A 23,313-nucleotide genomic window follows, 5' to 3' on the forward strand; every position below is an offset into this window, starting at 1 on the left:
TATGGTGATGTTTAGATGATGCAATGTTTGCATGTGCTGTGTACTTAAAATTCACAGTGCAATGAAACATGCAGTGTAGAAAATGAAATAAAAGAGCAGAAATATAGAGGTAAAGGTGCTGCTTGATAGTTGATTTAAAGCTAATTCAATCATATTTTTCTAGATTGTTTTGAGTATTTTAAAGTATTCATTGATTTGCCTCATCAAATATCATATTAAAAACCAAAGCTGAGAAACACATATAAGTTTGAAACTGGTCACAGATTGAGACATCATCAGCTCTGTACCCATTGTTTCTTTAAAACAATGTTTGATTTGCCCCGCTGTGTGAGAGCCATTTTCCAAGAAGGCCATAAGTCGCAACCCTGTACACGAGAGTGTCAGTCCAAAACAAACATTCCATCAATGTGCTCCTGTCTATAGCTCTGCCCTGACCTGCCGCTACTGTTGCTGTGTGTGTCCCTGTGTGTGTGTGTGTGTGTGGGGGGGGGTGTTTGTTTTGTCTGCCCCTATCTATAGCGCTGTCCTGCCCCTTTCTTTCACAGCTAGAGAAAGGAACCACACCCCTCAGGCCTTGGCTTAGTGTATGTGTGTGTAGCGTTTCGCTCTCTTGGGATTTTTGGATTTCTTTTGCAGCTTCTGTTCCTTTGCAATAGCTACAGAACAACAAATATATATACAGTATGCATCTGCAGAAAATAAACACAAGGAGTTGTACTAAAACTATTATATGAATTACTTAAAGGTTCGCAGACCCACACACATAGTATACGTATATGTTCAAACATATTCATATTTGGGAACACACACACATCTATACCCTTCACTGCTCTTTCTACACACAGCATACACACGTTCAGGCACAGGATATTATAAAGATTCACATTCACACAAAAGCATACATACAACACATAGAGGCATGTGAGTGCACGCATACAGTATACCTACACATAAATTAAAGAACGTGGCACACACACACACACGTTTATGTAAACACACTGAGTTGGCTTCAGCCAATAAGAATAGAGCTTGAATGTGACCTGCGCTTCCCTTGTGAATATAAACCCCCAGGGAGACCAAAACCTCCCTGTTTGTGTGTGTGTGTGTGTGTGTGTGTGTGTGTGTGTATGCGTGTGTTATTTGTGTTATCCGGGGTACTGTATTAATACGGGCTCACTGCATGTTCAGTGAGAGCACAGGCCCATACACATACATGCAGTTCCCTCACAATCGGGCATTAAGCCGGATGAGTGCACATAATTGTTGGTTCTGTCAAGGTGTGTGAGAGATGGAGCGTGCGTTTGTCTGTGGTGCAAGCAGGCGATAATGTATGCAATCCCCTATGGTTTGCTTGTGTGTGCTGGTATGGATTATAATTCTGAATCTGCTTTAATACATTTCTGTCTTAAAACTGGAAGACACACAGAAAACAGCAGTGTTGGACTTCACTGTCAGTCATTAAAATATAGACAAATATGAGAACTTCCATAGAGATTCTATGAAAGCTGAAGGCCTCATTTTACCTTATGAATATATTTAAACTATTAGCTGATTTTTGTCAGACTAAAATGACCTCAGCCCTAGTGTAAAATGTTGGATAGCAGCCAAATATTTACCAGCAAATATACACAATAATTCAATCACTGTGGAAAATACATCTATCAATGCGTTGCTAGACACTAGATGTATTGTAGTCAACAATTATAGGCTTTGAAAGAAGACATTTTACAAGCTTTTCCCGCATGATCTACATTTGTTTACATACAAACAGATTGTCATTATAATTACAATGTGCTTTTAAAAAAATGACATCTTAATTACAATGACATCCATACCAATGTGCATTTATCAACAAATTGCAGGTGTATGCACTCCTCCGGTGAACTCTTCGTGCTGCCATGATGGAACATGAAACGCCCTCTCCAGCTGGAAGAACAAGTGCTGTGTGGGCTCCCTGAAGTGGTGCAAGCACTGGGTCATTGGAGAGCCACAGCGTGTTTGGGAACAGAACAAGCTGTGTTATTTCAGCACAGCCTGTTGGATGAAGGGCCATTTCACAGGCATTTTGGATTAATCTTTAGCAGGATCTCTCCAGGATCAAACAAAATTGGATGTTTAACCTCACGTGTCGGAGAGCTGAGAGTTCTCTGATAATAAACCAGGATAGAGAGGATTGAATCTGACCCACATTGGGTTAAACATCACATATTTCTAAATGACCTGACTCCCACTGAAAGATGGAAATATAGTTATACTACATAGTGTACCTATCCTTACTCAGGTGAGTATAATCCAGCGTGAGGAGAAATAATTAAATCCATAATATTATTACAAAATGCAAAAAGAAGGCCCTCCATTCAGTTTATTTCTAGTCTGCTTTGTTATTTTTGTTAGCCTGACATCGCCAGACCAACATGAGCTTGCAGTTCCCAGGCTATATTTTTGTTAAAAATAAAACATATTTTGAGTATACAGTACAGCAATGTTGTAGTTTCTGTCCTTCTCCCTTTGACTGATGTCTGACTAATCTTACACAAATAAAAAAAAAGAAAAGAAAATGATTATAAGGCCTCTAAGCAATCCATGTGACCTCTTGATGTCCTATAAAAAAGGTGACCTTTTCAAATGTAGTTTCATTCATTGCTACACATTACTGTTCATATTACCTGTACACAAACACAGATTCACATCTGAAGCCACCAACCCTCCCCCTCCCATCTCTTCCTTCACCTCACAAACTGTTTGCTACTCTATATTGGGCAGAGTGTAGAAATATCACAGTTTGATATGAGCAGTGACTGACAGGTCTTCATTTAACAGGCATACTGCAATTTAACATTTCATATGTAGAGAGAATACTAGTAATATAAACACACAGTATAAGCCTAGAGATTTGGATGTAAATAGATTGTATATATACACTTCCTGGATAAAAATTCCAGTAAAATATACAGTATGAATGAAATTCCTCATATTTGAGCTGTTTTGTACCAAACGTAATTGCACTGAAACCAAAAATCAATGTGTTTGATGCAGGGTTAGATTCATAGATATCACAGATTAGATTAAAGCAGGATTTTCACAGAGAGTAAATCAGATTTTTAACCATGTGCTCTTAATCCAAAGCCAGTGGTCACAGATGGTTATGCTGTATGGTGACAGTCTGGTTCTGATTAATACTTTATTGTAATTACAGCCCAATTGTGTAACTGGCACCCTCTATTGAACCACTGTCAGTCCTCTACTGTCTTTGTTTAAGGAAGTCATTCTTACATTATTTATTCCCACAGTGGAGTTATAATGGATTAAGATAGTTCCCAAAGGGCCCATCAAACCAAACTCTACAACAAGATATGAAATATAAATACACTGAAAAATGAAATATGTTCTTCTATTATCATGCTTTTCTATTTTTTATGTTACACATTTTGGTACACAGTAATCCTTATTACCAGTAATACAAACAGAGTATTTTCAGGTTGGAAATGCTCAGTTTAGTTTGGGTAAACTCTGTTTTGCTGATAGAAAGGAGCCTTTTATGAAGAAACTCCTGTACTTGTCGTATTCTGCTTCCAGCCATATTGGAAATATAAAAAACAACCGCAACCTTATGTTCACAAGTCTCCTGTCCTAACCATGACATTACCTTTCCACTCATATATGTTTTGGAATATTATCAAACTATCTGCTATATAGATTGTTATGTAATCCTCTTTTCTTAAAGTCACCCATTGCTCCATAATTTCATACCTGTTTGGTTATATCAGCATGTTCCTGTGAAATCATGTGACTACACGACCCATTGACTCCACAAATTGCGACTATATATTAAACTGACTGATAGCACTAATTCTCACCGTGGTTTGAAAGCCATTCAGGATAAAATCAATCACTCTCAATTACTGTAATTTTCCATGTCGCAATCTAATGACACAGGGTGGACTCATTCCGGTTGACGTGTTCATGTATTGTGTGTATTCACTGTGTTGATGTGATTCCAGTATATCATCCAGGCATTTGCTGCAGTGACTGTTTTGAATCAGAGTTTGGCTTTTGGTAACCTATTCCACCCACATACTGTAAATAAAGGTTAATGAAATAGCCTGGAGGCAGATGACAAGAGAGGATATTACCTTTGTTTGCATATGACATTGTTATTTGCAGAATGAAGGGAAGCTAGCACATGACCTGCTCTCCACTCTTTATAACCCAGAGATTAAGGGACCAAACACTGACTAGAGGACTTGTAATGCATATTCAAAAGTCCTACGTGGCCTATCCACTAATTTACTTATTATTGAGCCAAATAGAAAGTCATCTGAAAATCAATAGCCACGACTCTGTGATCTCAGAATAAAGGGGAGATCACACTATTCACTTAAAGGACGTCGGCTCTACCCATAGATCACTAATAATTTTGGTGACTGATTCTGCTTTCTAATGGAGTGAGGAAATATGATTAATCTAGTCTTGTTAAGAAATATGCATGCATTGTTTGATCCATTAAGTCTATAATACAATTTGCATAAACTCATATTTTCTCTCAGTCAAACTACAAAAACAGTAGAAAATGAAACACTTCTTTGAAATATTTCCTTAGCATGTGGGATTTGATTTGAGTCACAAATGCAACTGAGTCTAAATGTCAACAATGTGCAACTCCTCAGGAATCACTGACATTTGCTGACTCACAAATTCATTACTTTCTTCCTGAGTACTTGAAGTACACAAGGTGCTCCAACCTGCTGAGTGACTTTAGCTTTATTGCCTGTGGGCCTAATCACACAGTTTTGTTATGGAAGTTCATTGCTTGCTGAATTTACACATCTAGGCAACAATAACAATTTGTAAATAAAAAAAAGGACCAGCTCCCAAAACCCCTATGAAAGTAAAGCCATTTAGTGTCTATTGATGGCCTGCCAGTGTAATAAAGAAATCTATCACCTCACTAAATTGTTGTTGGTTTGTTTGTTATTGTGAGTTAGTCACACTAATTATACCCTTGGCATCACCTGATGCTGTGAACAGTGAATAAAAATATGTTTCCTCAATTGAAACCAATATTTTGTCTATTAGAACTGACTTTCCATAAATGTGTAGCCTGTATTGCCAACTGAGACCACAGATGATGTGGATTATTTAACTTGTGTTTAGATCTATAAAGGTATTTGTTTTCTCTATTGAAGTAGAGGACGACTGGTGATACAGTTGATGTTGTTGGTATAAAAATCTCACGGTGTCACGCTGTATATATATGAAGGTGTTACTTTGTGTAGGTGAAGGAAAACAGGTTTTTTTTTTTTTATCAGTCCAAGAGGTTCAAGTTAGGGAAAGGAATCGGATTTCCCTTTTCTACTCTGCCGGAACTTGATTCAATTGTGTATTCATACTCGTATTATAGACATTGATTTAGCCTTGCTTCACTTTATTAAATCAGCTAAAACTCGCAACAAAGGCATGAAGTCACGATGGTAGGTAAATATATATAGAAATGTGTTACAGTGACATGACTTAAAAGATTTATCCGATTTTAGTTCCTATTTTTTTCGAGCACACGGCAGGATATGTGACCACTGGAGTCGTTCTCCGGTCTATATAAATCCGCCGCCATCTTACATTTCCCAGTCTCTGCTGTTCCGGCCGAGTCAATATTGACTGACTGCGGAGGGAGTGGACGAGGGCTCCCCGCTGACGCTCGGCTTCACGTTTTCCTCCACTTTTCTCCCATTTCAAAGTGTTTTTTTACTCTCCGGGATCCGACTGGACGGACTTGCTGTGTTGACAAGGGTAGGCTTCAACATTTAAACTGTGGGCTCCGCACAGTTTCTCCCTCTTTTCGTGTCGGGCTCAGCAGGAATGGAGCCGGTTGTTGTGTGCGGGCCGACCGGGGGATGATGCTGCTGCTTTCACGGCAGATATTTGGGATATGCCAGCCACCGCCTAGGGGGGAACATACCTATATTATCGACGACACTCATTGGCTTTATGATAGCACTTTTGGTCCTACAGACAACGGTTAACGATAACTAGTTGTATCCGATAGATTTCGCTCGCTTCTGATTTATTCGGAAACCTCAAACGGGATTTGGGAGTAAACGCCGATGTTGTGTCCTCGCCTGTTTGAATAGTTAACGGTAGCAAAGGTTAGTTAGCTTAGCGTCAACTACTATTAGCCACATTCCGCTATTCTGACTCATGTTTGCTCGACCAGGGTTTTTCGCCTTATGGTCGGTTGTTTTTGCAGCTGGTTTAGCCTCACACTCAGTTAATGTGGGTTGAAGATAACTTGGAGCTTGCAACTTGAAGCTGTGTATATGTGAACATTTTGTGTGGCTTTAAACGATCAAATTAAGTAAGTTAAGCAAACGGTCGTTAACGGTAACTAAGTTATGAAAACTAACGTTAAAGAAGAAACGTTTCGTCGAAAGTTCAGTTGGAACTGGGTCAAACTAAAAGCTGTAAGACATTTGGACATTAAATGAAGCTCTGTGCCGACTGAATTAAGCAAAACTTTTATTCGTGGTTTGTGTTTTAAAGTTTATTTTAGGTCGGAGGCCCGTGAGAATGTGTTTTCCAGTCGTCCTTTTAAACAAAGACCGACAAATTCCTCTGTGCTTTGGGAGGAAGACGAGGAGGAGCCTGAATGTGAAATTTGAGTCAGTGGTGTTAGGAGCAAGAAAGTCAGGGGCAGCTGTGAGGAAGAGGGGGTGCAGCACACGGTTATTTGGAAAAAATAGCGTTATATTGGTAGTTAATCTATTTTGTGAAATGTGTTATTAGATGTTGACTTTCTCGTCTGGACCCTTTGCATAGCCAGAGGTGTGTGTGTGTGTTTGGCTGCTGAAGAGGGACAGTCGGGTCACTACGGGGGGGGAAAAAGTTGGATACCTCGCTGTTTTTCGCCATCCTGATACTGAAAACAAGCGGTATGCTGCTTCAGCTGAAATGACTGGTTGTTTTGTGGTGTTAAATGGCACAAAACGATGCGGTTTGATGTTTTCACACGTCATTGATTATGTTTTTGGTTTCAGTGGAAATAATGGTTTAGCAAGAGATGCAGAGATTAGCAGCAGCAGCAGGATGTTGACGTCTCGTCCAGCGGCTTCAGACTTAATATTTTAGTCTCTGAAGCTTTGTAACAAAACTGGTTTCTTAAAATAATTAAGTAGACACTAGAAGACAGGATGGATTATTTAAATAATTACAGGATTATAAAATCATCGGTTTCCACAAATCCTCATCCCCATAAATCACTGCCATTGTCTTTGGCTTCGGATATTGGTTAAAATATTGTGTTAATTCGTCTTCTGTGGTGCCTCAGTGAAATCCCCGAACAGATCACATAATGGAACAAAAAACGTCATTTTGTGAGCAAAATTTTCTACTAACGGTGCATTAATTTCTTCTCTTTTTAAGACGGAAGCGTGGGTGTAGGCTACATCCGAGACCGGTAGTTGTATGTTTTGAGGTAATCCACTTGCAAGAAGACGGTTACCATAAACCTTTCCATCGGTTGTGCGATTACCTAATACTGTAATTTTTCTTTCTTTTGATCCACCTTTGTGTCCAACTGAAGATGTAATTTGTATGCACTTCCAAGATTTGAGGCAGATTTGTTAATGGAGTGAAGATGACAGTAGTGATGTTCATATAGATTTTCCAGAAATATATTTAAATCTAATGTCTTCATGAGGAGATTCATCACTTTGTATTAATCTAAAGCTTCAGTTTATTAGTGATGGAAGATTTCAACCCATTGACTTATTAATACATATTAAAGGATTTTAATGTGTGCTTTTGTACTACTCGCATCCTATTCGGTCTCATTTCACTATTTAAAATGAAATGATTGATAGGAAAAAAAAGTCATCATCAATTGGAAATTGCTTGGATGTTTCCTGGACACCCTGTTTCTCCATAGGCATCCATCATTTTGCATCGGAGACACAGACCAAACACTGCAGCGGCTGTATGCACTGAGCTCATTGTATTGTTGGCAGCCAGCACTGAGGGCTGCTGACCCTGCACATTACATGGCTAACACTGAAGCTTGTGGCAGCTCCTGTCTCTCTGCTTGTGCCGATAATACAGCTTGTTTGGGTCATTTACTCGTATGGATGTATTGAACCCACAGTGTTTTTCACCTGAGAGGAAATGGACTGTGCAGGAGTTTAGAGAGACTTGGGTTTTTTGAAGTCCTCTTCTCAGTGAATACATTTTCCCTTTTTATCCAAGCACTGTATACTTACTTTATCAAATTATGTAAATATTAATGCCCCAACATATTGGTAAGAGACTTTAAAATTAAACCACAAATTTCTGCAGGCCGAGGAATGAAATTTAAAATTGTAGGAAGTGTGATAAAACTGGCAGGATGATACTGATAAATCTCCAAGCTCACCTGAACTCACTTTGTTGCATAAAGGCTCAAATTTGCTGACAGACGTTTTTTCCTTTTCAGGAAGAGGAAATTGGATTGGACAGGTTAGATATGCTTGGCACTTTGAATTCCAGTTATGAATAAATGTATATGATTTTCAGCCCTTCTGTGATTGGTTGGTTTAAAGTTTCCACAAATTAAAAAAGGAGGAGAGAGACTATACTCACAGGGCAGGGATATCAGTGTGTAATTTTTTGCTTGTTACTGCATTTGCATTTTCTTTCCTGCTTGAAGGTGTTTAGAAATGCAAGATTTCCCACATAGCTTACACAGATTTCTTTCACGCTTACTTAGCTATCTGCTGGTGTTTTAGATAATTGGTTAAACTTGGGCACATTAGACCGTGTAGGTGTCGCCATGGACCAGTAATAACATACTTGGTCACGTCTTGTTTGTGGGAGTTGAAATGAAGTTATCTCATGATACTTGTCAGTCATCTGGCTTTGTGCCTAATCCTAATGGAGATGCCCTCTGTGTAGTTTGGAATGAGCCACATGTTGGAAATCCTGATGGTTCAAAGAAACAAAGTGCCTACCACTAATGAGAGGCTAATCAAATCCACATTGTGAACTGTGGTTTGTCTTTTTATTGAACATTTTTTCAGATTTAAATGTTGTAATTCGTTTGTCTTATACCTATTTTCATAATTTTCTGCTGTTGTGTATTCTCCATGCTCTGTCTGGGGCCAGATTGATATTGTATTGGTGTGGTCTGTTGAAGCAGTGTTGGATCCAACAGAAACAGATGTTTTCATCTTTATGTTCTGTTGTGGTTGTTTTCATGTTTGTCATTCAAACATCAATGAAGTCTGACCCTCTGAATGAACACTGTTTTTTCTACATTATATTTAAGGGCAGTGTAACAAACTAAAGAACACTATTTGAGGGCAAAAAGCCTGTCATTTTGTCAGTGGTGGTTGACCTGGGACAGTGGTTAGGGTCCGACGTAACTGATGGCCCAGGGCCAGTAAGAATTTATGCACGGCAAGTTGATTGAATCAGAGTTATGGGTATACAGTTCAGGACAAGGGGAGGACATTTCTCTTTGATAACGTTAAAAGTAAAGTTAGGCTTTGCTGTCGGCTTCCCGACTCATTTCAAAAAAGACGAGAGAAAAAGAGAGAGCGCAGCGGTGGTCAAGCGAGCAGAGGGAGCGGCGGTAGCGAGAACAAAGCAGTGAATGAGAGAAATAAAACGTTATTTTCTGATTGTTTCATGGCGGTTACGTTCTAAAGCACAAAAAAATAACCATCAAACACTCAACAGATGATTTACTGTGGAGACAGACGCTCTTAGTTTGTTTCATTTTCCTCCTTTTCATTCATTCATTACAGTTCAACTCCATGTCTGTAGTGGACAGGTGGCTCATGGAAGCAGACAGAAGGAGCTTGCAATGAACACGCGCTAACTAACAAATGTCATTATGTTCTTTCTCACTGTTCTATCTTAACAAGTACATTTCTGTAGATGTCAGCATTGTCTCAGTTCTTGGCACAAGAGTTTATTATGAAGGTCATCTGTACTCGCTGAAATGTCCACACACTCTGGCTTTACACAAAATATGGAGATACCCACTCTTGTTCGCCATTCATTTACTGATCCAATACATGCCTAATTTTAGACTTTGCATATTTGTGTAATATATCAACATTACATATTAATAACTAATGGAAAACAACCAAATATAAAGGGAACTCATTATGTATACAATGAATAAATCACCAAAATTATGGAAAAAAGAGTTTTCATTCTTTGGCTGCTGGGCTAGTAAAACTGATCTACTGGCCAAGTGGGCCAGTGGGGAAAAAATGTTATGTTGGACACTGGTGCTGCTGTGGTACACTGAACTTAATAGTGCTATGTGTGCGTGTCCCTGCACATAACCTCGCCATCTATGTCACGTTCGCATTCATGTGCCAACCTGCTGGTTGATGTGATCCAGCGTCCTTTGCCTTGGCTCCCTTCTGGTACGTACACCTTGATAAAGCCCACATACTGCATAAGACAGTCATGTGACTCTGGTGACTGGTGTGTCAGTCATTAGTCATCTGGTTTCAATTATATGGCTTTTAACCGGACCAAGCTCAACTCTTTACATATTGGATTTCACATCTGGCTTCAAAGAAACCTTGTTCAGATTTTTGTGGCCAGGCTGCTAGCCTGATATCTTGGAACTTTTACTGTAATGAGTTTTTTTGTGTTAACAGTCAGAGTCTGACTTCAGGGCAAGGCTGCCATTTGTGTGTCTCAATTGGAGACCAGACTTTGCTTGTTTGCCCATCAAAAAAACTATCATCAGCTCCGTTTCCAAAGCCAGATGTAAAGAGCCACATTTTCCACCAGCATGAATGATAAATGGTTCCACTGTGCGCTTTGATTGTATGTTTGATTTGTATTCAGTTTGTTTGGGACATATGGCTCCCATTAGGACAGGGCTAGGTTATGTGAGGGCAGGCCTGTAAAGCTTTGGAGGATGGCGTGTGAACAGTGAATTTGAGTTGGTGAGTTGGTGAGTTTGTGGTTAGAAGCAGCAGTCTTGGAGCCTGACTCAAGATTGTGTTTTAATGACACAGCTGAGCTGGGGTGGTGTGGGAGGGAAAGGAGGGAAGTAATTCAGAGCAGTAGTTTAGCTGTCCTTGTATGTATTTGCATATTGGCAGCCATTTAATTCCACAAACTCCTACACATTCACTGACACACAGGCCAGACTGATATTCACCACTGGCTACTGTATCTCAGTTCGCCTGCTTCACTGTTTGGAGGGCTAGTCATTTTCACCGTTTGTGCTTTGTCATTTGATTCAATTACATGTTTGGGTTTAACAACTCAGAATATAGTGTTTTGCAGGCAGGATGAGTCTCTGAGAAGAAGATATTAAAACTGTAGGGCAAAGTGAGCAAATGTTATGGTAATTTTAAGTGGATAAAAACTTAGGAAAGGCTTTATAGGCTGTAAATTAAAGGTGGTTTGTATGAGCAAGGTATTTGTTAGCACACACCCTCCAGACAAGGTGTATCAAATCTGTCAGGCTACTTAGTTATTACAGGGTCCAACACAGATTTGTTTTTTATTCCTTTTCATACATTAGGGTGGCTACACAGTCAGTGCAATCACAGTTGGCCAAACTTGCTGTTTTCTGCTTAATGTGTTCTGCAGGCCATTGTATGCACCATTTAACCTAGAGCCAAAATGTTTAATAGGGAAAGAAACAGCAGACAGTATCGTTTTGATACGTGTAAAGACGGTGGACTGTTTTTGCCACTCGGAAAGACCAGGGAGCTGAGTGTCTCCACAGAAAGTGATGGCATCACGTAATAGTCAGACAGTCTGTTGACAGCTAAGTTTGATGTCTTTGAAACAGGATCTCTAAGATTCAGGGTTGTGAGGTAGCCTGGTCCTGCCAGTTTGTAAAACTGAAGTTGGCTCACACCTCTACTAAAGAGAGAATGATATTTAAAGGATACAACTCAGAGTGTATTGACTTTAACATTGTTAGACATTGTCACCACAAGTTGACAAATGTTTTGTGGTCATAACTAAATGTAAAATCTTGTGTCATGAGAAATTACTTTCTCAAATTATTGACTAATGTTTAGACACTGTCTCTGGCAGAACACAATTTCCTTTATATCACTACACTTTTACACATTTTATTCTGTTACACCCAAAATCAGAACTGATGTCGTTACTTTCAGAATTGTGCATGACTGTCTGACACACATAAACCTGAAATATCAAATGATATTTCTGGCAGCAATTTTTTACATTTCTTTCAGGGACTGACATCACAGCTGCTGGTTTCACTACATCTGACCTTACAACAGTAACGTAGCCGCACGCCTGTTGCATCAACAAACGGCTGCTCAGAGTTTGAATCTGACGCATTGACTTTCAGGAGGGACAGATGAAAAATAATCCTCCAAAAAGCAGGTTTTCTTATCTCATATTTCCTGTATGTCATAAGAGAAATATGACACACACAGTATAAGCATGGTTTGTTTGGTGTGTAGTGCTAAATTTCATTGTTTTGATTTGCTCAATGGCGCTTGATAAATGTGAGCACAGTATTGTTCATGTTATATAAAAATGAAGGTGAGGTAACCAGTGTTATTTGGGGTTGTGGAGCCTTGTGTATTTTCATGTGGACTGCAGATTCTGTGGAACCAGCATGTCTGCTATTTTATTATTAGTTCACTGCAGGGAGCTGGATCTTGTTGTTACTCACCTCTACTTTCTGTAAAGATAAAAATGAATTCCTGGCTCTTTGTAGCTCTACCCTCATTTTCCAGCTCCTCCTTTAGTATCAGAACATGTCCAAACTGGTATGCCGTGATTGAAAGGGATTTGGTCTCTATCTTCCTGTTGGATTCATCTCCGAATGACCACAGATGTGCTTTTGAAGGGGTCTGAAAAGGGTTTCTGACTATGGATATACTGCCCCTGTTTCTGTGTTTCGTTTTAGTCGGGATCTTCTTCTGAATTTTCCCAATTTCCTGTGTTTGTGTGTGACTGTCATAATATTCATCTTTGAGTATGGATTGAAAATACCGCTGTTTCAATTTTTCTTGTTTTTTATTTTTTGTTTTTTTTTCTGAATTAATCCCCTCTCGCTCGCTTCTCTCCTGCCATTGCCAGTGTTTACTTTCCTGCAGAGTGTGGTTTCAGCTTCAAAGCTAGTGCAGGAATGTGTATGCCCTCCTCCCTCCCCCTGCCTCTTTTCTCCACCCAATGCTCCACTTCCCTGTCCTTCCTCACCTAAATAGTTGCTAGCTGCTACACTTAATGGGGTCTTTGTGTGTGAGCTGCTGCTGTTTGCATGTCTGACTTTTAAGAGAAGAGGAAATCCAAGAAAAGGAGGAGACAGGAAAGGAAAGAAGGCAGTGGAAAGTTGCTTGTCTAGGCCGTTTATCATTAATTTCTAACCGTCTGTTTTGATGCTTTTACCTCTCCTTTGATGTTTTCGTGTTGTAATGAAATGGCTGATGTTTGACTGGAAGTAAAGAGGACTGGTAATGAGCGGGGGTAGAGGGAAGGAATGATGGAAGGTGAGAGGCTACAGAGGCATCTGGGCTGATGGCTTTTTTATTTATTTTTTCCTCCCTGTGTTTCAGATCAGGAAGCTGTGCCGGCCGTGGTTTGAGAAAGGAACATGGCTTCCCAGGGTGAGTTAATGGCTTCAGGCACATAACTCAAACTCTTGTTTACGTTCTTGTTCTCTGAATCTCTCTTCCCTCTCTCACGCACACACACACAAACACCTCTATATTGAATAGTGTGCATTGTATTAAACTTAGCAGCAGTCCAAAACTGCCTATTCCCGGGGAGCAGATTTATGTTCACAGTAGAACAGAGAATTAGTTATTGATTTCAATTTGAAACTTGGAGCACTGGTAAAATCAGACTTCAAGCTTGAATAGACCATTACTGTTAAATCACACACATTTGGAGTTTGGAAATGCAGTTGTACAACCATACCAAGATTTTCGGCATAAGAAATCTAGATCCAGAAATTGGATTAATAATTGTGGTTACACAGTATCTTTGCAGTGATTTTGTAGGCTTAGTAGTTTTTGTTTGTTTTGTATGATGTAATATTTTCTTGTCAGGCTCACTTGAAATGAATGTCACGCTGTTCCCAAGAAATTACAAAGCTTGCAATACCTGTTTCTCTGCATTATAATGTTGTTGTCAGTTGACAAATATTAAACAAGAGTGTGGATTACCAAACTACTACTTATATTGTGCTGCTGCAAAGTTGGTTAGACTGACTTTGTCGAACGTTTTTCCTTTTTTGATGCATGTTTTCTAATATTTTTTTCCCCTTCCAGCTGATCTGATGGAGCTGGACATGGCCATGGAGCCAGACCGTAAGGCGGCAGTCAGTCACTGGCAGCAACAGTCCTACCTGGATTCAGGCATCCATTCAGGGGCCACCACAACAGCTCCCTCACTGAGTGGGAAAGGCAACCCTGAGGAAGATGATGTTGACAACCAGGTCATGTATGAGTGGGAGCAGGGCTTCAACCAGAATTTCTCCCAGGAACAAGTACAAGGTGAGTCCTAATACCTCCTAATAGTTGTTAACCTTTTGAGGCAGTTCTGTAAAATCTTGGACATATAATGGCTAAACAATTTCTCCCCTGTCTCTTCTAGACCTGGATGGTCAGTATGCCATGACACGTGCCCAGCGAGTGCGTGCAGCAATGTTCCCAGAGACCCTTGAGGAAGGCATGCAGATCCCCTCTACACAGTATGACACAGCAAACCCCACCAACGTCCAGAGGCTGGCAGAGCCCTCGCAAATGCTCAAACATGCTGTGGTCAATCTGATCAACTATCAAGATGACGCTGAACTGGCAACCAGAGCCATACCAGAACTCACCAAACTACTCAATGATGAGGACCAGGTACTTGTCCTTGCAAACTGTGGGTCAAAATTGGCTCTGAATTGTTGTTCTTTCCCGCTAACGTTTTTGTCCGTCTCCTCCAGGTTGTAGTAAACAAAGCAGCGGTGATGGTCCACCAGCTTTCAAAGAAAGAAGCTTCGCGTCACGCCATCATGCGCTCCCCTCAGATGGTGTCTGCCATCGTCAGGACCATGCAGAACACAAACGATGTGGAGACGGCTCGCTGCACCGCAGGAACACTGCACAACCTGTCCCATCACAGAGAGGGACTGCTGGCCATCTTTAAGTCTGGAGGAATACCAGCTCTAGTTAAAATGCTCGGGTATGTGAGAGGATGAATGGACACTTTTACTGGAAGGGTTTTTAAAAGCTTTTCCATATATTTGATGTAGCATGAAGGAAGTCATGTCAGGGTTTTTCCTGCATAGAGGAATTTTTGGCACCTCAAAGATGTGTTAGCCAGCGCCAAAATGATGAGAATTGAGAATAAAAATAGCAATTCAAATCCTCTCCGAATAGAACAAACAGAACATAAACTTAAATATGATGTCTTTAACTTCCAGCAGTCAACTCTCCTCTCATCCATAGCAGCTATATTTTACACATATGGCTGGCGCTGGACAAACGCAGCCAGCTAAGCTGCCTTGTTTTGAGCCTGAACACTCCGCTGTGAAGCTAGCACTAATAGGAGAGGACTTCCTGTGATTTCTCACAAAATAAAAGCTGTTTTATTTCTGATGAAAATCTTAAACGCTGAATTATAACTAGGGTTGGGTGCTGAACTCAGCACTTTTAAATATACCAACTGAATTACGCTGGTACTCCCATGTACCAATTCTCTTTAGATCATTTGGTGCCAAATTTCGGTACCCTGCAGGACTCAGAGTGAGCGCAGCCCTGAAATTAGTTCACTGACTGGAGCGTCTCACACGGAGGCTCCAACACTGAGAGGACTACCAACCCACGGATGCAAAGAAACGCAACAGATCAGTTTTACCAGCCTGCATGGCAGCTAGTTAGCGTGGCTAGCATCGTTAGCATAGCCGTGCCGTGCTGTGTGTAGCCCATTGACTATAAAAATCAGATGTAGCAGCTTCAAGTTGCTGGTTTAACAGCCCTGTGCTGGGCAGGTGACAGGTGTGTTTACTGTGTTTGTGTGCTCTAAAAGATGTCACATAGCGTGTATAAAGCTGACAGACTGTTAGCGTAGCATGCTAATCCTACAATCCCACATATGGAAATGTTTACGTAGTGTTTCTCTGTAACAAAGCAGTATTACTTTGTTAATTTGTTTTTAGTTTTGTTAATTTGGGTTTCATTTACTTAAACATAATAGACTTTTTTGTTCATCAAATGGTCAGAAATAACAGGAAAATGCATAGATTCCTGTCAAATAAGATAACAGGCTCATTGCGTTTACTGTACGCAGACCGATGATGCTTACTATCATGCATAGTCACCCCTCAAAGGTCTATTCTGAGCCAGGAAAAACCCTGCATGTGGGACAAAGAGGAGTCTTAGCAGAAGTTTCTACTGTCACTGGTTAAAAACATTTTTGTGTTCTGTTTCATCATCGACAATAACTTAAATACTTGATGTTATTGGTAATTGGCGAGTCAAAATGGTCTAGATTCTTATGGAAAGCAAGTATAATAAAGTCTATTGGCACAGTGGCTTATCAGCTGTGATGAAAGAAATATGGTAAACTGGCTACAGGCAGAGGATGTAGAGAGGAAAGGCCTGTGAGAGAAACCTAATTTGATACATATCTAGTTGTGGTTATTTCCCAGTTGGGACAGTAATCTAATATAATTTCTTTGTTCTGCAGTTCACCAGTGGACTCTGTCCTGTTCTATGCCATTACCACCCTCCACAACCTCCTGCTGCACCAGGAAGGAGCCAAGATGGCTGTCCGTTTGGCTGGCGGTCTACAGAAAATGGTGGCTCTGCTCAACAAGACCAATGTTAAGTTCCTGGCCATCACCACCGACTGTCTCCAAATTCTGGCCTATGGAAACCAGGAAAGCAAGGTGAGGGTTTAGTGGGAGGTCAGATGTGAATACTGTGTTTATCTTTATCTTTAACACACCTAACCCTGTTGTGTGTTCTGTTTTTGTGTAGTTGATCATTCTGGCCAGCGGTGGCCCCCAGGCGTTGGTCAACATCATGAGGACTTACACCTACGAGAAGCTGCTGTGGACCACGAGCCGAGTGCTCAAAGTACTGTCAGTTTGCTCCAGTAACAAGCCTGCCATTGTAGAAGCCGGTACGTTCCCTGCACTTTCAAGTGTTTGTAGTGTGAGCTCGAATATCATTACAGGTTTTGACTTTTGGTTTGTTTTAAAGCATTTGAAACAGCCACCACTGCAATTCAAACATTTGTCAAATAACAATGAACTTAGTGATTTGAAATGTATTTACTTTTTTTAAATTTATTTTTCCACACATGTGTAAATAACAACTCTTTTCATGTTTGTCCCTCTGCTCAGGAGGCATGCAGGCTCTGGGACTCCACCTGACAGACCCCAGCCAGAGACTGGTCCAGAACTGTCTCTGGACTCTCAGGAACTTATCAGATGCTGCCACCAAACAGGTGATGAGAATTGTTCTCTGTACAAACAATCAAGTCTTTTTATGTCTCCGCGCTGGCGACAGCCGTGACTGGTGGCATTATGTTTTCGGACTGTCCGTCCGTCCTATTCTCCATTTGTCCACTTGGACTCAAGGATGAACTGATTAGATTTGGTGGTCAAAGGTCAAGGTCACTGTGACCTCACAAACACGTTTTTGGCCAGAACTCAAGAATTCATATAGCTATGACAAAGTTTCAGTCTCTAAGTGAAGACAGCATGGAAAGGAAATGATTCACTGGAATCATATGTAAATATAGTGATAACTTCTATTTCACCAAAAAATACACTTAATATTTGTAGTGAAGACTTTGAAGGAATTTAATAAAAAGGTATTACGAGTCTGGACAGACATGGATGTAAACTGCTACTTGAGGCATATAACTGTGAGGTGTTATTTCTAGTTTTTCAGTGAAAGACAGTGAGAAGAAATTAAAGTTTGTTTAATAGACTCAGTAGCCTCAGTCTCCCTCAGTTTTGTAATTAGTTTTGCTCAGCAGGTACTTGTGTTGTGCTGTACAAGACAAAAAATGAGAAAGAAACAGATTTTAATTTTTTTTGTGTGTGTTAAAATTCATCTTAGTACCTCGCACATGCTTTTGATAGTGTGTACTGATCCTTTTCATGCTAACATCACACCTGGTTTTCCTTTCCAGGAGGGGATGGAGGGTCTGCTAGGAACCCTGGTTCAACTTCTCGGCAGTGACGACATTAATGTGGTGACCTGTGCTGCCGGCATCCTGTCCAACCTGACCTGCAACAACTACAAGAACAAGATGATGGTCTGCCAGGTCAGTACACACATAGTTAATATACAGTATGTAGTTACTGTTTTCAAATAATGTGTCAAATGTTTGGACATGGAGATTTTGTTCTGTGTAAATGTGTTATTATACAAATCTGATATATTGTCCTTATTTGTGAAGTTTTCATATTATCCACCCAGTAAAACTGAATCTGACGCATCTATTTATGTGTCATGCTATCTGTCTCTCTGTAGGTTGGAGGTATTGAGGCGTTGGTTCGCACAGTGCTGCGGGCTGGAGACAGAGAAGACATCACAGAACCTGCTATCTGTGCACTGCGTCACCTCACATCTCGACACCAGGACGCTGAGATGGCACAGAATGCAGTCAGACTGCACTATGGCCTGCCGGTGGTGGTCAAATTACTGCATCCGCCGTCACACTGGCCACTTATTAAGGTGCGTGCACGCACGCACGCACGCACGCACGCACACACACACACACACACACACACACACACACACACACACACACACACACACACACACACACACACACACGGACCTGCCAGCAGCTGTTTGCCACATGAGCTGCCCATTATACTGGCCTTAGTGATGTCTCCAGTGAAAATCAGTTTACACTTGATTACACCTCAAAGCCAAAATAATGGGCCCAGTACGACTTTAAATGCAGTTATATAACATCAGACAACATTGTTTCACTAAGATTTTCACTATTTCTTCATATTTCAGATGTGGTTTCATGTATTTTATTTTTTAAATGTGCATTAACAATAGCTTATTCTGCACTATTGACAATGTCCATTTATAAACTATAGTTGACTCTGCACTAATTTTACCTGCAAACCTTGATCAGATGTAACTACTGACTATGTAATGTTGATGTTTAAAAGATGCTTAATTGACATGTGACTGTTCTCCATCAGGCTACAGTCGGTCTGATCCGTAACCTGGCGCTGTGCCCTGCCAACCACGCCCCTCTGAGGGAGCAGGGAGCCATCCCCAGACTGGTTCAGCTGCTGGTCAGAGCACACCAAGACACACAGAGACGCACCAGCATGGGAGGCACACAGCAGCAGTTTGTGGTGAGAGCACACACTTAACGCTTCTGTGAACACACACCTTCACAATGTATAAACACCAGCACAGCATAATAAATGTAATACAACTCTGTGTAACAGCAGCGCCATGATGTCTTCACAACCAGCAGAACTCTGTCACACACACCTCTGTTGGCCTGTTGGGAGGTTTAGATTGCACCAGTATACAGCATCTCCACAGTTAAACATTACTAATTGAGTGTTTGTGTCATTAGGAGGGAGTTCGCATGGAGGAGATTGTGGAGGGCTGCACAGGAGCACTTCACATCCTGGCCAGAGACGTCCACAACAGAATAGTCATCAGAGGACTAAACACCATTCCACTCTTTGTACAGGTAAAAACAAACATTTCTTTGTACTTGTGTTGTCATTTTGTAAACGCACCAATACATAATTAAAATAAATCTCACAGTGAATGAAAATATTGAGAATTTGTGTTTTAAACTATTACTAATGTGATTAAATTGTCTCCAGTGTAATTGGATTGAGTAGGGAGCATGGATACGTAGTAATTTTAACAGTCACATTGCAGTAGTTTGAGAAATAATCCCAGACACGGTTGCTCCAGGCAGATAAAACTGGACGTGCTCGAGAAAGTAAAATGTATTGAACCACCTGTTGTGTGTGTCCTCACACTCCACGAGGCTTCTGCTTGTTGCATCTTAGATCATCTGCCCTTCTGCAGCAGAACACTCTGCAGGGTGAGAATCTTTTTTTTTTTTTTTTTTTTTTTTTTTTTTTTTAAAGCTTCTTGTGTGTTTGTGTGCAGCTGTTGTATTCTCCCATCGAGAACATCCAGCGTGTAGCAGCAGGCGTCCTGTGTGAGTTGGCCCAGGATAAAGAAGCTGCTGAGGCCATCGAGGCTGAGGGAGCCACCGCCCCGCTCACAGAGCTATTGCACAGCCGCAATGAAGGAGTTGGTATGTTGACAAAAACACACTCATTTACATACTGCAATCATTCACGTAATGGCTACTCTCAGCTGCACAGATGTTCAGAGGAACCAGTCCAACTGAGCTGAGTGGGAATGACTATAAAACACCAGCAGTTAGAAAAAGATCCTTTTTATACAAGTTTTCCAAGAACACTTAAACGTTGCACTTGATTTACTTTTCTACATTGAAAATGTTGTGACTATTATAACGGACAAGATGTGTCTCCCAATCGTCTCCTCTCCATGATGGCTGTATTATTGCTTTATTTGTAGTACATGTTTTTTTTAAACTGACACAGCAGAAAGTCTAACCTGTCAACCGTTCATCTTCCTCAGCCACCTACGCTGCAGCAGTTTTGTTCCGTATGTCAGAGGACAAACCCCAAGACTACAAGAAACGCCTCTCTGTAGAACTCACCAGCTCGCTCTTCAGGACAGAACCGATGGCCTGGAACGAGGTATGAAGCTCTCGATATCAGTTTTGTTAAAGAATTGATAATCAGCATATCTGTGCACACAATGCTCAGATGTTTATTTATAAGAGTGCACAAAGACCTGCTGAAGTGTAACTGGTCTCACTGATCTGCTGCCACCGTGCTCACGTTGTGTTTCTGTTTCACTGTAGACTGGAGAGCTGGGTTTGGACATCGGAGCTCAGGGAGAACCTCTCGGCTACAGACAGGAAGGTAAGTCACCTCCTCACCTCTGACTGGCTGGGACACTCCCAGCTCACAAACCTGAGCAGTCGGGCTGCAACAAAAAGATTTTAGCTGGTTTTGTACTAACTGGGCATGAAGTAGTCACCCTCTCTGTTCTGAGTGACGTCTTGTCCTGGTAGTTTCTCCAAACCCAGGGACCTCCTCTGCCCCCTTTAAGTTGATACACAACTAAATATTTGCACAGTCCAATGTCCGTTTGTTCACTGTCATACAGCTGATGACAAGACTGGTTAAAGGTTGTGATACACCGGCAGCTGGACACACTGGCCTTCTAGTAATGAATGGAGATGAATTTGTTCCCTGCTGTCAAACACAGGCGGCTTTGAGAAATATGAAACCGCTGCTTATTGTCACAGTTGGCCATCTTAATATTACCATGACCTTGGACTGTGTACTGATCAATAGGCTATGGGACAAGGGTTAGCTGTTTGTTTTAATTTGCACAGCTCTCGTCCTGCAGCCTGTAATTGGCTGTTAGTCAGCTGCTTCGTCAGTTCCCCAAATGAAAACCAGACTTGGAGCCACCACAGATGGATTTCTGTTGGTGGAACCACGTAAACGGAGTTGAGCTGAATTCAGACTCCTTGACGTAGCAGTTTGAAGAGTTCATCCGTGGTTTGTGTGCTGGAGGATGGACAGTGTGGCGTGTTGCTGTGCCGTGTGCGTTTGATCATACTACTGTGTGACAGCTTGGTTTGTTAACATGCTTCTAACAACTGCTCTGCTTCCCCTGCCTCTCCTCCCTCCACTCCCCCCTCTCCCAGACCCAAGCTACCGTTCCTTCCATTCGGGAGGTTACGGAGGGGACTCGATGGGTATGGAGCCCATGATGGACCATGATCTGGGCGGGGGCCACCACCCTGGCCAGGACTACCCCCCTGTAGAGGGGCTGCCTGACCTGGGACACGCCCAGGAACTGATAGAGGGCCTGCCACCCGGTGACTCCAACCAACTGGCCTGGTTTGATACCGACTTGTAAATACCAAGACCAACATTACACTACACTTTCTACTAGGTAAGATGAGCTTCACTCTCCACTCTGTAGACCTGTGTCAGCTCAAGTAAATGGAAACCATTTCTTTAAGCGAGATGTAAAAGTATCAGCACAGTGGGGAGGATTTCTGTCTGGAGAAGATGACTGAGGAGGGAGAGGAGTGGATTTACTCACTGAGGCCGCTGCATGTTCAGACTGCTCCTAATTGCAAAGCTGTGTGATGTGATGTTGGTGTTTGATCTGTGTGTGTGGTCTTTTACAACTCTCTGTGCTGTCTCCGTCCTCTCACTCCTCCTCACTTTTCTTTCTTTCTTTCTTTCCCCCCCTTGCAGCTGTATCATGTGATCTGGATGAACCTGCATCGTGATTCGCCCATATGGAGGAGGCGGGGTTTCAGAAAGTGCCTGAAGACGACTCAACAACAGCAAGCAGAGTTTCCTGTCTATGGGAACTCCATTGGGACAAACTAGATTTAAGTGCGGTTCTGTTCTGGTCTCAGCCTGATGGTGGGCTGATTTCAAATCCTGACATGACACACGGATTTTGATCTCAAAGGTTGATTTTGAAAAAACCCTTTTTATGTATTTTGTTTTTTCATTTTTACTTTTAGTTTTACTTTTTTTATTCTGTTTTCCTCAAGTCTGTAATGGTACAAATTGATTCTAGCTTGCTTTTTTTTTTCATTATTCTGAATTATGATACTCATCTCTTGTTTTTGCAGTCCCTTGTATTTTAAGTCTCTGGTAGTGTTGAGTTTTTTAGTGGTAATGCTCCATCCAAGTAAAGAATCTGATCACATTTTAAATGGTGTCCAAACACTAAAGTTAATCAGTTGAATTGTATTCTGATGATCAAGTGTAACATTGTGTAGCTTTTGTATAAAAAAAACATGAATTGGAAATCATGGTCCAAATATCAAGCTATTTTCTTGCTTTAAAGGTGGACACTGAGGTGTCTCTGCTGTTCCAAAGGGGGTGTAGCTGACCTAGCTGGATGGGTGTGGCTGTGGAAGGACTGGGGTGGAGGAGGGCTCTTATTGGTCTGCTGTTACTAAGGGGTGGGGTAGTGGGAGGAGCTGGTTGCTGTAGCCTGCTGTGTTCTGAAACAATAAAATGGACTGTCATTTCACCCGGATGCCTCCACGTCTCATTTCACCAACACCTTACAGCAAGACACTCAAGAGTCACTTACTGCCTTTTTCAAGAGCTTTTGACCATTTTATTTTTTATCCAGTTTGCAGCTGGGTCATATTGTTGAGAGAGTTTGACTATTTTGAAACTAAAAGCAACAGTCTTTGATTCGCAACCAGCCAGTTAACTGAGCG

The 23,313-nt window shown here is 41.2% G+C and overlaps 1 protein-coding gene and 1 long non-coding RNA gene across 3 annotated transcripts in view; both read left to right on the plus strand.

Moving 5' to 3' along the window:
- Nucleotides 1–4,940, plus strand: part of LOC137191804 (uncharacterized) — a 50,813-nt gene extending 45,873 nt beyond the window's left edge. The window contains exon 4 of the long non-coding RNA XR_010930448.1: nucleotides 1,863–4,940. This is a non-coding gene — a long non-coding RNA (uncharacterized lncRNA). The remainder of the gene's footprint in view (nucleotides 1–1,862) is intronic.
- Nucleotides 4,941–5,616: 676 nt separating this feature from the next.
- On the plus strand, nucleotides 5,617–23,117 carry ctnnb1 (catenin (cadherin-associated protein), beta 1). 2 transcript variants are annotated; one of them, XM_067602221.1, is made up of 17 exons: nucleotides 5,617–5,787; nucleotides 13,551–13,601; nucleotides 14,268–14,492; nucleotides 14,593–14,846; nucleotides 14,930–15,168; nucleotides 16,675–16,876; nucleotides 16,968–17,112; nucleotides 17,336–17,439; nucleotides 18,133–18,267; nucleotides 18,477–18,680; nucleotides 19,169–19,327; nucleotides 19,558–19,677; nucleotides 20,112–20,262; nucleotides 20,613–20,734; nucleotides 20,902–20,962; nucleotides 21,760–22,010; nucleotides 22,322–23,117. In XM_067602221.1, exons 2-16 carry the CDS (start codon nucleotides 13,589–13,591, stop codon nucleotides 21,972–21,974), a joined length of 2,349 nt encoding a protein of 782 aa, XP_067458322.1. In that variant the 5' UTR covers nucleotides 5,617–5,787; nucleotides 13,551–13,588; the 3' UTR covers nucleotides 21,975–22,010; nucleotides 22,322–23,117. The 2 variants fall into 2 exon arrangements, with proteins under 2 accessions (XP_067458322.1, XP_067458323.1); XM_067602222.1 differs by lacking the exon at nucleotides 21,760–22,010.
- Nucleotides 23,118–23,313: the final 196 nt, after the last annotated feature.

The sequence above is a fragment of the Thunnus thynnus genome, chromosome 10 (genome assembly GCF_963924715.1).
Source record: "Thunnus thynnus chromosome 10, fThuThy2.1, whole genome shotgun sequence".
Lineage (NCBI taxonomy): Eukaryota > Metazoa > Chordata > Actinopteri > Scombriformes > Scombridae > Thunnus > Thunnus thynnus.